This window comes from Apium graveolens, chromosome 9 (genome assembly GCF_009905375.1).
Source record: "Apium graveolens cultivar Ventura chromosome 9, ASM990537v1, whole genome shotgun sequence".
Lineage (NCBI taxonomy): Eukaryota > Viridiplantae > Streptophyta > Magnoliopsida > Apiales > Apiaceae > Apium > Apium graveolens.
This window is the reverse complement of record NC_133655.1, coordinates 263,311,150-263,324,840: the sequence shown is the minus strand read 5'-3', so window position 1 is coordinate 263,324,840 and position 13,691 is coordinate 263,311,150. Positions and strand designations below refer to the sequence as shown.

The window sequence follows — 13,691 nt, the reverse complement described above, 5'->3', positions numbered from 1 at the left end:
ATATTACAACTATCACTATCAACAAAATTTTTAAAAAAAACTTGAGATTATTTATTTCAGAGAAAAGTACACATTAACTATTTTTGAAATGAATACTTACTTTTTGAGAAACAAGACAAGTCAAACGATTAAACGAGTTCCTAATATGGTCAATTTCAAAGTACAATCAGCTAAATATATTTAAATTATGTAAATTTAAACAATATTTTATATAAAGTAATATACCTGATAATATTTGTAAGTTTTGAAAGAAAAGTATCTGTTGGAAAAATATTAATATTCACGGGTAAAAACTTTTTTTTTGCCAAAGTAATCTTTTATAACCATTTTTCCAAAAATAAAAAGTTAAAAATATTTTTTTTCAATCATAGTTTCGACCAAAATCAATCACAGATAATTTTAAGAAACAGAAAATAAAATCATTTCTGATGCATAATACCTGCTTAGTTTTATTATGCTGTAAAAAATATCTTTTACAAATATTTTCAACAGGTGATAAAAACATAAAAAAGAAAATTAAAAATAATATTTTAGATAATTTCTCAAAATAAAATTAATATACACAAATAAAACTGCTCTGACCCTACATTGAACATATAACGGAAATAATCCTACTTTCAGGGGATAACAAGACCAAAAATAGATTTAAGATGCATTACTATCTATCTAACAAAAAATATATATTTCATGAACCGTAAAGAATATTTTACTTATGCAATTTCACAGAATTACAAGAACCCTGTTACTTCCTGCCATTATAAAAAAGAAAAGAAAAGAACCACACTTGTATTTATTCATGTTGGTAAATGGTAGGTAATGAGTTCAGCATAAAATGGGCATTCTGAAACTGCCTCTCTACTCAGATTTAGGAAACATGAAGCCTCCGATTTTAGCGGGGGAATACACCGTGTATTCCATTTAAAGACATTTGAGGAAATCTGGCTGAACATATATAATACTCTGTGTAATCCATTTAAAGACATTTGGGGAAGTCTTGCAGAACATATATAATATTAATTAGTACTCCATTTGAGGAGTCATATGCTGAAATTTTGCCTATACATATATAAATCAAAGGGAGCCACACAGCTATAAGAGCTGCAGATTATAGCTTCCAGTGCAACCAAAGCGGAAAATAGCTCAATGCAGCTTACAATTGGAAACTGGCCCCTGAAATATTAACGTAAAACAAAATCACCGTGCTTCTGATGTATAGCACCAAAACAATAAATTAATGCTTCAAGCATTTAGTAATTGAGAACTGACTTCTTTTCAACCCAAAAACTAATAAACTTTCTGCATCAAGCTTATATTTGAGTTCTAATAGATGATATTTAGAGGTTCTAATGGATGATGTTTAGAGGTTGGGAAAGTACTGATGTAGAACTGTCATACTCGATGCTGCTAGGAGGCTGAAGGTAGAAAACATAGGATACAGCCTTCGACACCAGCATTGGCTTTTTAACAGTGACGGTATCGGACAGTGCGCCGAATCTTGATTCATCGTACGGGAATGATTCTTTAAGGAGAAAGAAGCTGTCCCTGCCCGACTTTTCAGTCTGGAACAACAATTACAACAAAGTTACAAATAGAGAATGTTATTGTAGCCAAGTCAGCTACAAATGCAGTAAAATATACATACAGAAAATCTTATTATAGCCACTACCCCACCCCCACCTAGTCATATACACATTCGCTTGGTACATCATGCCATATATTATATACATTTTCTAAACCGAAAAATTGGGTACATATAACCAAGTTACGTTCCGACGAACTCGCACAATATTTATAATGGTTAATGGTTATTTCATATTTGATAAAGAGAATATATAACATTTACAATATTGAACTCATTTCATAGAAGTTACTTAACTTTCATGCCTGATAATGAAAGAATTTATTAATACCTGTAGCTGAGAAAAGCGGATGTTGTTCATTGTTAGAATAACTTCCACTTCAAATAGAGAATCAGCTAATATTCGAATAGCTAAAGACTGGAAGAAAGTTTGCAGAACACCCTTCTCTACTTCCAAGTCTTCCCCACATCCATCAGAAAACGGAAACCATAATACACATTTAACTTGGTTCCATGGAATGTAGCTCTCTCCTTCCGTGTTGATAAGTGTCTGGTACGGATCAGAGAGGTTGGACAGAATTTTGATACCCCTCAATGACGGGTCATTTACTGAATCACCTGCCAGAGACATTGTGCAGATAATGGAGGACGCATCATAATGGCGAGCGATGTTTGGAGTGAACCGAAATTCAGAGTCGTCCAATATAAGAATTTTTCCATCAGAAGTGGGAAACAAATGCAGAAGAGATGAAAAATCTGTAACCTCCTCTTCTGGTTGGCATAAACTCAAATTACTATGTGATGAAGAATTTGTCTCCATATCATGGGAAAAGTAACACGATGCACCATTCCGACATCCCTGCACAAACAATCTGATGCATTAGAGACTGCGCTAAACCTGATATACAACTGCGATATCAAATGTTACAGTGCTATGGTAAACATCTAGAAAGTGAAAAATACGAAACCAAGAGTGGCACGTATAAAAATCAAGCAAAAATACCTGTAGAGAGAAGAAAAATTTGCATGTAGCCTTTTTAGCTTGCAGTGAATGAGAAAATATACACTGCTCGCCTCTGTTGCAGTTCCCACTAAGGAAGTATCTACAAAGAGCAGCCTCCTGAAATTCTGGAGGGGAATCGTATTTCTCCAAATTCAGCTGATTACTAGACATTTCTTCCAAGAACTGGATGCTTCTTATCTAATAAACATGCAAAAATGAGAAACATTGATGCCACAACTAAGCCATATACAGCAACTACATTCATTACCTCTTTAATTATATTGGCCAAATTTGCAGCCACCTCATCCATCTCAAAGGAACTTCCAACAACAAATGGTTCATTACTACATATTTTTAGATCGCTTACAGTGACAGGGTCGTCCTCGTATAGATCAAGTACGTCACCATTTTCTTCAATGTGCTCGCCAGTCAGACGACATGTATGTTGAAATTCATAAGGATCGTAATAAGATGGCAAGCCACCAGATTTGACAAAGAATTTGGGTCGAAAACGATGCAAAGTATTCAAAATATCATCATCTGAGCAAAAAAATACCCACATGACTATAAAATTTCCATTTAAATTGCCAACAAGATGGAGTAGCTAAGGTGACCTTACATATTTCAGCAACATGACGAAGTGATGATAGGACAAGATGGTGGAATGAACACCATTTCTCTTCCTTCTTAGGTTGCATAATTTTTGCTCTCTCTGTATCATCATTCAAGAAAAGCTCTTGCAATCGTTCAAACCGATGCTTATCCTTCAATAAAAGGAAAAACAAGTTGTTAAGGGATCCATGCCACTTAAGCCTTACAAATTGCATTAAAGAATAGATGAGTACTTTTAGCTAACAAAGATATCGAACATACCTTATAAACATGTTGCCAAAACTGATATGCTGCAAAATTTCCCATTAGTGCAATTTCCTTCTTACCACTTAAGCCTGTTTCCGTACTATCTCCAGAATAATAGCTAGCAGTGTACTCGTTCGACTAATAGTAGTTAGCAGTTAACATGGAGGTTTACTGATCGTAGAATCATATATTACAAAAAATTTTGATTAACAAAGTAATACATATATGATATACCAGATTATTCTGCCCGAAAGGACGGAGGATGGGTGAAGGCTGCGTATCCATCAAAACACCAAGCAAAATACCTTCCCGTAGCATTCCTATTACTCCAAACTTAAGTATAAGTACAGACGCGTCGAAAGACAAAGAAAAACTGGCCAGCAAACGTCCATAAAATGTGGGTTCATAACGGCCTCTTGGAGGTGTTTTTCCCAACGCAAGAATGCTGACAAGCAAATCCAATGCATCTTGGACTACTTCTGGATATGGAGGATCCAAAGCCTTCTGCAACAAGACTGAAAACAAAACCCTCAAATTTGTTCACTTATTTGTTGCATGTTGCAAATCTACAAATTTGAATAGCTTATCTCTGGATTCTCTGGATATACAAGCAATCAATATGATTGACCAAAGAATTTCAAAGTTTTGGTATGGCCAAAAGTTTTTAACTGCAAATTGATAACTTCCAGCAAGCCGCGTATAACTATAGTAATGTTCTTAAATCCTGTTAACTGATAACTTCCAGCAAGCCGCGTATAACTATAGTAATGTTCTTAAATCCTGTTAACTGCGCACATGCAATGGGCAGTAATTTTTTGTTTGAACAGGTAAGGTAACTTTAAATCACTGAATACTCTAGACAGTTCCCTTATCGACCGAATTAATTGATTAATTTTTCTGCAAGCCTAACAAATGGTATTTTGAGGAGCTGTATACCTAGCTATATTGAACTAGAACTCCAGATCTCCTAATTTACGGGATTGCATTAATTTTCAGCAGCCAGAAGGGCGACTTGCCATTACAGTTACACACCAAATGATCCAAATACTTTCACCAGAAAAAGGGTCTGGGGAAAAAAGAATTCTATGTTTTCTGCCAATTACGATGAAGCTGTCAGGTTGAGCACACTACGAGATCAGTGTAACCATCTACTTAATCATTTTAGAATCAACCTCTTTCAAAAATGCGTGTCAAGGTGTCAGTTTCTTTCCGACTTGCATGTTCTGAATAAACTAGGAAGTGAACTAGGTACAAATAATTTTAAGCCTTCTGAAGGAAACCGTTCCAAAGGGTATTATCATCTACCTTTCGGATCGCTGATTGCTTTAGATTCTGCACAGCATAGAAGAAGTACTTGCTGCCTCAATGACATCCTCAATATAGCTGGAGATTCATAGTCCTCCAGTCGGTTGTAAAATGATCCCGAAACAAGTCGGTATACATGACCATCACAAGTCCGACCTGTTCTCCCCTTGCGTTGATCAGCCTGTTGGACATTAATATAAGGTAATATATATTACCAAGAAAACACGTCATCAATTATCAAAATCTGTTACCTGAGATTTAGAAACCCAAACAAGAGCTGGAACTTCCTTTTTTCTAATATTGTCCCAAGAAACTTGTAGAGAACGACATGAATCTATGACATAAGCTACTTTTGGAATTGTTACTGAAGACTCCGCTATATTTGTAGCCAATATTACCTGTTCCAGGACGAACGTACCAAGAATTAGTAGTATACAGCATGAGATAACTCATTTCAGTCTTTCTTTAGCAACAAGTCATTAATTCTGGGATACACGCAGTTGGGAGAGAGCAAGTTGCAGAATACAAGAGACTTAAATCTTAATGAAATAGTCAGACTGGACATAGTTTATTCTCAAACCAGTGGCCGTATTTCTTTATTGGTGGGTTATGGTTAACTGAACTGAAACTAATTTATCCATGCATCAAAAAATGGAACAAGAGGATGTACTTAATTTTTCTTCCTTCTCTAACAACCACCAGCACACAATCTGAAGCAAATATAATTTAGGTTTACCTTGCGATGTGACTGCCATATTTTCATGGCCTTCAAAGCTTGTTCAGTGTCTATGCTACTATGCAGAATGTGAATTTTGAAATCTGTTTTAAAGCACTTCAGAAGGAACCATAGCTGCTCCAGGTCAAGGTAGGTCGGAAGGAAAACCAAAATGCTCTTTTCCATGTCTGGTTCATTTTTATGAATGTGTATAACCAAATCACGTATAAGGTTGTGCACTTCATGCTTAATAGTAGCATCAGCAAATGGAGGATAATGACCAGAATTATACTTCAACTCTAACAACTCTGGTCTGATTCCAAGAAGTTCAGTAACCTGCAACGCAAAGGCAGATAATAGGTAAGAAGATCACCGATAATATAGCCACTGCACGGAAACACTTAACTGAATAAGAACTGAGGAAAATTTTGACCCTTATATTCTCTGTTTTAGTTTATATGGAAAATTAATTCTGGAAAAGATCATAGAAACCCAAAACCTAAGAAGCAAGGACACGGGTGTGAGAGCGCGAGTGCGTAGTGTGGGGATTCGAGAATTCGACAAATATAATAAAATGGGGATACAGGTGCGGCGACAGTGCATATAAAAATAAAAAAAAATCATATATATTTCATGTTAATCATATTAAAATCTATTAAAAAAACCAACAATTGCATAAAAAATGAATCAAACGTATAATTTCATAAACTAAAACACAAAAATATAAGTAAAATCTCTTAGTTTATTCAAAAATGAATATGAGAATTGATAACAAATAGACATTGATACGTAATTTTGTGAAAGTAGTTTGCTGACATAGATTTGGACTACAATTTCTGAAAGTAAAGTTTTAAATTAGTATATCAGATTAGTGTCCGCTACGGAGATACGTGTATATGAGTATCTGACACGGGGACTCTGGCATATTACCCAAGTGTCCCTGCTTCTTAGCCCATAACTAATTACTTACTAGTAAGGTAGCACCGACATTATTGTTAAAGAATGAAGTTTTTTGAAAGTTACTGATGTAGGACGAGGAAAAGGGTAAAACGGGGCATAAAACCTATCTCCGCAAGAATCTGAAAGAAGCAAACAATAAATTCGTAAATTTAATTTATAATATCAACTCATCCCTAATAACAGATTACAGGAGATTATATAGATAACTTGGAAGCTAGGTAATTTCCTTAAACTACTGATAATTTCAAAAATAGTTCATATTGAGTATCATAATCCCTTATATTTTGGTAGATTATAGTGATTACAATGCTATAATTGATTATGTTTGGTATTTTGTGGTGTAGGTTGGTGGATCCAAGGAAATTGAGTAAAAATCCATGTTTTTGATGATTTTGGAATTCATGCATTTTCAAGACTAACACATTTATAAGACGTGGGCACAGCTTATCTCAATGGATGTTTTCAAGGCTAGCATTTTAATAAGGCGTGGGCCCGCTTTACAGCTTGTCAACAATTAGAAGAGTCCAAATAATATGAAACATCTCTTATTTCACTTGTATTGTATCTATATATGTCAAAAAACGTTATTATTAAAAAGGGGGAGACGTAACTCTTAGTAGAGACGCCATCAGTAAACACCTAATACCTAGGTTTGATTATATCTTTTCTTTTTCTTTCTTTATCATGGATTACTTAACTATTTCAACACTAGGATTATTGAGGCTTGGTGGTATTTATAATCTTCATTTTCATAAATATTTGTATGTTCTCCATGCCTTATTGTCATTATTGTTATGATTGATTGAATAAGATGCATATTGTTTTGTTATTCACGATGATATACGGCTACTTAGAAATGTCAAATCCGTAATTGTTTGATTGATTCTAATATATGTATCAGTTAATAACGTTGGTTATGTACAAATAATTGATTTTATTATGAGGATATATGATCTGGTCTAAATGAACTCACCGAATGTGTTTGTTGGCTAGAATTGGTGGTCTTTCTAAATATTAATGTTATTGGTATATTAAATCTTATGGTCGTATCTAAGGTTACTAATAAGAGAAGTAATCATTAGGTCGTGCATTGGTTATCGAGGAAATAAGGAAAGATAGGAAGTTAGGTCGTACCAACAACCATAACCAAATTATTTGTGAAAAAAGTATGAAGTATATTTGCATCAATGATCAATACATTTGAACCAATACCGAGATAATATCTTTGGGTTAAATGGCTATTTCATCATTGAAGACAGACTCAACTTGCAACTAGGTCATTGAACTGAAAAAGTTTGCAGTCAACTATTTGAACCCATAAAAACTTTCAATTAGGTTCTCTCCTTTAAAAATGTTAACGGATTAACGAGGTGGAATCAGTAAGTGTCCAGTCCAACCAAAATTATCACTTTTAGCCCGATCCGACCCAATTGACCCGACTCTAGCTGTCCCAACGCTATCATTGCTAATTTAATTATAAATATATATCCTATTAATACAATCATTCAATTCAATCATACAGCTCCTTCGTTGTAACTCCTTACCCAACTTGAATATGAAGCTGAAACACCAGTGAGATAATCAACTACAAAACTACAGTATAAAAACCCTAAATTCTTCTCCAATTTTTAGTCGTTTAATTTCAATTTTGCATCGCACATATCTTGTGTTCAATCTCATCAAACCCCAAGTGTACTCTCTTCGCACACACCGGAATTTGAAGTGAGAAAGAATTCATCAATCCCATCATTTCACTTATCGTCTTTACCAATGGATTAAGACGGCGACGGTAGAGCAACTCGAAGCTTGTGTTACATTGGCAGTGGAGATGACATCAGTTCTGGTAAATTGGAGATGGAATTAGGTTTGTTGGATTGTAGAATTCATATTGTTATACTTAATAATTGGAAAAAGGCTTGGATTGTTACTGAACAAAGACATATATATATATATATAATTTTTATTTTTTGATTTTGATGAACATGAAAATATTTGGTTGTGGATAGTTGAGAAACTATAAGTATTTTATGAATGAATTGAAAGAGAAAGGTGTTGGGTGAATTTTTCTTGTTCGATTTATTTTTTATCTCTATTCAATCTAGGGTGGGTTTAGATACTCTTAGATGTCCGCTGAGTTGGAGCTGATTGGGCAACATTTTTTTTGGTGTTCGCCGACCTGGAGATAATTTGGCTTCATTTAACGGTTTTCTGTTAAAAGTCAAACATATTTAACGGCAGTGAAAATTTCAGTTAAGTTTAATGATCTGATTGCAAGGTTGTTTAGGTTTAATTATTCAAATGAAAGTTTTTTCAGTTCAACTACCCACCTGCAAGTTGAGCCTTGGTTCAGTGATGAAACAGTCATTTGACACTAATATCTTGTGTTGTCTAAGTAATCCATCTTCTGCTTTTGCTTTATCTTTGTTAGGTTAGTAAAATCTCAAAATCCCATTCTTAATCGTTAACTTGTTTAAATAAATCACAACCAATCCTTTGGGTTCAACCCTGCTCTTCACTATATAAAAATATATTTTGAGTAGGAATTTATTTTTGGTGGTTTAGACACCCATCAACTACATACTTATTATGTAAATAACCATAATTAACTAAACAAATTCTTTATATTCTACTACTACCAATGTTATTAAAGGCGAGATGCGCACCGAGGCGCTAGGGTCCCTTGGAGCCTAGGCGATGAGGCGCGAGGCGAGGCGCGCGCCTTATCGAAGTGAAAAGAATTTATTTAGAAAACAAATTATTTATTATAGAATTATGCAAAAACACCACAATTAGGAATATGAAACTTATAGGAACTTCCATGTTGGATTAATTATTTTACTATCACTTTTTCCGGTAGCCATTGCTCCTTTACAGTGTAAATTCATACATATATATTAGTATGTAGCCGGAAACACAAATGAACAAGTAAATACATGGTATATTAGTATGTATAACACTACAGCTGTAAGAATATACACTATATATATATATTTGTATACACACCCAATATATATATATATTTATTTATTTAAACTATATACACATAATACACACACTGCTTTACTGAGTAGAAAAGAAGTAGAATATTCATGTCTATGTAAGGATATATCTTCACTTTTGTTATTATTGATAACATGAATTTCTAAACACTTATAGGCTTAAAAAAGTATGGGTTTTAGGGCTATTTTTGACTATTTTTACTGTTTTTTGCGCCTCATTGCGCCTCGCGCCTCAGGGGTCTAGGTGCGCGCATCATTGAAGGCGTTGTGCCTCGGTAAGAACTATGCGCTAATAGTGCGCCTTGCTGCGCCTCGCTGCGCAACTGACTACTACAATCTAGAATGTTACTAAATAGATAATATTACTAAATACCTAATCAATTGTATTCCAAAGCAATAATATAAATGATATACAACTTAATTTGTTAATTCCTTGTTCCGCATATATAACATCCCACATCGATAAGAATAAGAGTCTTTGTGTCCTTTACAGGGAAGTCAACAACTAATGTGTACCAAATCGCTAGTTTTTTTGAACTAACTTGTGGTGGGTTGTTGGGTCCGGTACACATTCGGTTGTGGGCTTGGATGTTATAAATGGTATCAAAGCTTATTCGGTAGCATGTTGCAAGTTCATTTTCCTGTAAGGGTTAGATGGGAGGTAAAGAATTGATCCAATGGTTGTTAACTATGTATGCACTATAAATATATCATAATCTCCGGTCTCTATTTCATTCTACCTACAAACTTACATAAATATCATATCATAGTTTCATAATTTCAATGTTTCCAATTCTAACTCTAGTTGTGCGCAAAGATCCGTCGTCGGGTATGACAGAGTTTGGATTCACTATGCAAATCAAGACCCTTACGAGTCTTGCTCTCACTGTTGGTATGGGGTTTGTTGTTGTTTTCCTTCGTAACGCTACTTTGGCGGCTCCGGCGGGGGAGGTCCGCCGGAGGTCCGCGTGGTGGTGGTACTGGTGATGAAGTTGTGTCCGGTGATAAAGTTTATAAAGTTGTCTCCGGTGGTACCGGTGATGAAGTTGTCTTCGGTGGTACTGGTGATGATGTTTTATCTTTTGATGATGAGGCTTGAGGCTTGAGACTTGAGTAGTAATGAATTTTTTGGGTATATTATGGTATTAGGCCCTTAGTCTTTCTTTTGGGGTTTTTTTATGTCTAAATGAAGTAGGGTTTATGTTTTAATGAAGTAGATATTGATGTGAATAGGTTGTCTTTTGTTGTTGGGTGGTTGGTTTTATGTTTAAATGAAGTGTTGTTATTAAAATATAGGCGTTTTCAGGATAAATAAGTATTCACCTAACTCTTCAATGATGGATTTTCTTAGCTTTTGGTCATTAAAATACTTGGCTTCATTTTTCAAGATGACATTGATCAACTACGGGGGCATATTTCAATAAAATAAGAGTTAGCACAATCAATAGACAACCAGCAATCGTGAAGACACGGTAATAGTTATTACAGTCTTGTTAAATTTACTGTACAAATATTTAGCACTTCGTAGTAGGAAAGTGATCACTTCCTTGAAATGTGAAATATAATATCAAGTTACCTCTTCCAGATATGAAACTCGTTGTTGATGTATAGTGTGCTGAGGAGAACTGGGAATTGCCAAGACTTCTACCCTTTCATCCTTACCAAGGTCTTTAAAGTAATCACGGTATCTTGCAATATCAGCTGTGGCAGACATTAGCACTACCCTGTAACACAGCAAATTTCAAAAAAAATTCAATAAACATTTTATTTAGAAAAAAAACATATTTTATATTGCATAGGTGTTCTCAAGTACCTCATGTCATTTTGTCTCAGCAAAAACTGCTTCACACAGACCAGAACAAGATCTGACTCTACCGATCTTTCATGCACTTCGTCAAGAATGATGACTTTGTATTTTAAAGCTTTAAGTCCCTTATCTCGCATTTCATCCAGCAATACTCCAGCAGTTTTAAAGACAATCTTTGAGCTGAGATTGAAACTTACAGGATAAAAGATAGGTGTATGCGTATGGGTAAAAGTAAAGGGGCACCAGAAAGATTCATAGTCGAACGAATAAAAACACCAAAGGAAATTTATCATAATGTTTCATGTTAGGTTAGCATTTAGCTAGAAAGAGTTTTAATCATCATAGTTAGGTTTGCATTGATAAGTTACTTCAGCAATGAATGAATGTAATTTAATTATTTTTCTCATTTGATTATTCTCATATAAAGTATATCAGTAAACTTATTGATTGTTATGTGTGGCTTTCAGATCAATCAAGAGATAGTGAATGTATGTTTAGTGCTGTCAAACTATCTTAAAATACTCGCTCCAATCATCCAAACATGTGAAAAAGGCAAACAAACAATTTATTACATTGTGAACAAGAGAACTCCCGTACGCACTGCAACTATTAGTCTATTGTGAAATGACATTTGTACATAAAAACCGTAAATACACAAACTTAGTAAGTTGAAATTTTATCTACAATACAATTTGGAGACACTTTAGCCTACTGAGTAATAAACATTACTAACATCTAAAAGTTTGGACCCACGGCAAAATATGATACAATGTGAGGTAATCATTCCAACAAAATATAATTATAACAAAATATAATTATATTTTGTGGCAAAAAAAGTTGATGGGTAAATAAAAATAACTACACACATTTGGCAAGTAAAATAACAAGGCTTAACAGGAATGAAATTTTATATGAGAAATAGCAATTACACCTTGACGATAAGACCTTGGAGTGACCTATGTGATACCCAACCTCTTCCCCTACTTGACAACCACGAGCTGCTGCTACCATTCTGGAAACCGCTACCACAGCAAATCTCCTTGGTTGAGTACAAAGTATGGGTTCCATATTCTCTTCCAGTAAAAATTGGGGAACTTGCGAGCTCTTCCCTTAATTATTGAAGAAAAAAAATTATAATGAAACCAACAGATATGTCAGGTATTTTAGTTTTCAAGGCTATGCACATTTGCAAAGACGAGTACATAGCAAGGAACATTGCTTTTGCAGCACGCACAAACCGTGTACTCCCATAAGCAAAAACTGAATCAACAAGTAAATCGTACACTATCCTTCATTTTGTAAATCTACCAACAAACAGAGAGTTAAACTAAAAATGCCTTATATAAGTGGCTTGAAAGTCCAGTTATAAACTAATACAAAACAGGTAAACCGGTCTCTGATTAAAAACTAGTCATGTACTCATGTCAAGCCATTAATTTGGTCTTCAAAATACTTGCATCTCAAATTTCCTTCTTTTCCCCAATTACCATCCAAGTTTACGATATTAGTGACAAATCATACAACTGCACAAACTGGTAGCCCTTTCCAGGTAAAATCTAATAAACAACGCAAAAAAATCCCTTCTGTTTGTGCTAATCCGCATACAAATCACAACATCACTAACATTTTTACAACCGCAATTGTTAAACAACAGTTATCAATACAAACCTCAATTCCATTTCACACACAAAACATAAATAAACCAGTAACAAGCGGCGAACATTTCATAAACAAAAATAAAAAATGTTTTTTTTTCATTTTACACTCCCAATTTTTAAACCACATTTTATGTATTGAAAAAATCAAAACCTTTCCACATAAAAAACATGATCAAACTTCGACACATAAGAAAAACGATCAACAAGCTGCGGGCGGAGAGAGAGAGTAAATAGTTACCGCATCCGGTTTCACCGATGATAAGAGTGACGCGATTCTCTAGAATCTTCTCAACAATTTTGGACTTGAGAGAGTGAATCGGAAGCTTCCGGAAATTCGATTGAGCATCATCATACGTTGATGATGACGACGGTGTGTATGTAGGCGCCGATGACGACATTCTCGCGGTTCACAAAACTCTCGCTCAGGGGAGCGTGTTTTTTGTGGGATTTTCACCAGGGGAGTGTGAGGCGTGAAGTGTGTAATTGTTCCAGGGGTTTTGTGGAAAATCAGGGCATTGAGTATGTGGGTTGGGGGTCAAGGGGTAGTATTGACTAATGACTGCTGTTGCTTTCACCCAATCGTGACTTTATTACACCATGGCTTGGTTAAAAGCGGGGTCTACGTCAGTGTAAACGTGGATTGCTGATGTGTGTTGTTCCTGGTTTTGGGCTTTTTGTATTGCTTTAGTTGGACACTCGAATACTACTTTAAGTCCATAACACCATGACCAAAGCCCGGTACTATGAAAATGAACAAGTGATCATAAAAACTTATGATTCAATCATCGAAAATTTAATAGTTGCCTG

At 34.8% G+C, this 13,691-nt stretch overlaps 1 protein-coding gene across 1 annotated transcript; it reads right to left on the bottom strand.

Moving 5' to 3' along the window:
* Positions 1-992: 992 nt before the first annotated feature.
* LOC141683593 (DExH-box ATP-dependent RNA helicase DExH8) lies at positions 993-13,455 on the bottom strand. The gene is made up of 14 exons (XM_074488333.1): positions 13,123-13,455; positions 12,158-12,335; positions 11,233-11,406; positions 10,996-11,143; positions 5,482-5,796; positions 4,997-5,143; positions 4,746-4,926; positions 3,675-3,955; positions 3,456-3,578; positions 3,202-3,346; positions 2,851-3,122; positions 2,583-2,780; positions 1,911-2,438; positions 993-1,559 (listed from the first exon to the last, which is right to left on the bottom strand). The coding sequence occupies exons 1-14, from the start codon at positions 13,280-13,282 to the stop codon at positions 1,344-1,346; spliced, it is 3,066 nt and encodes a 1,021-aa protein (XP_074344434.1). The 5' UTR covers positions 13,283-13,455; the 3' UTR covers positions 993-1,343.
* Between the last annotated feature and the right edge of the window lie 236 nt (positions 13,456-13,691).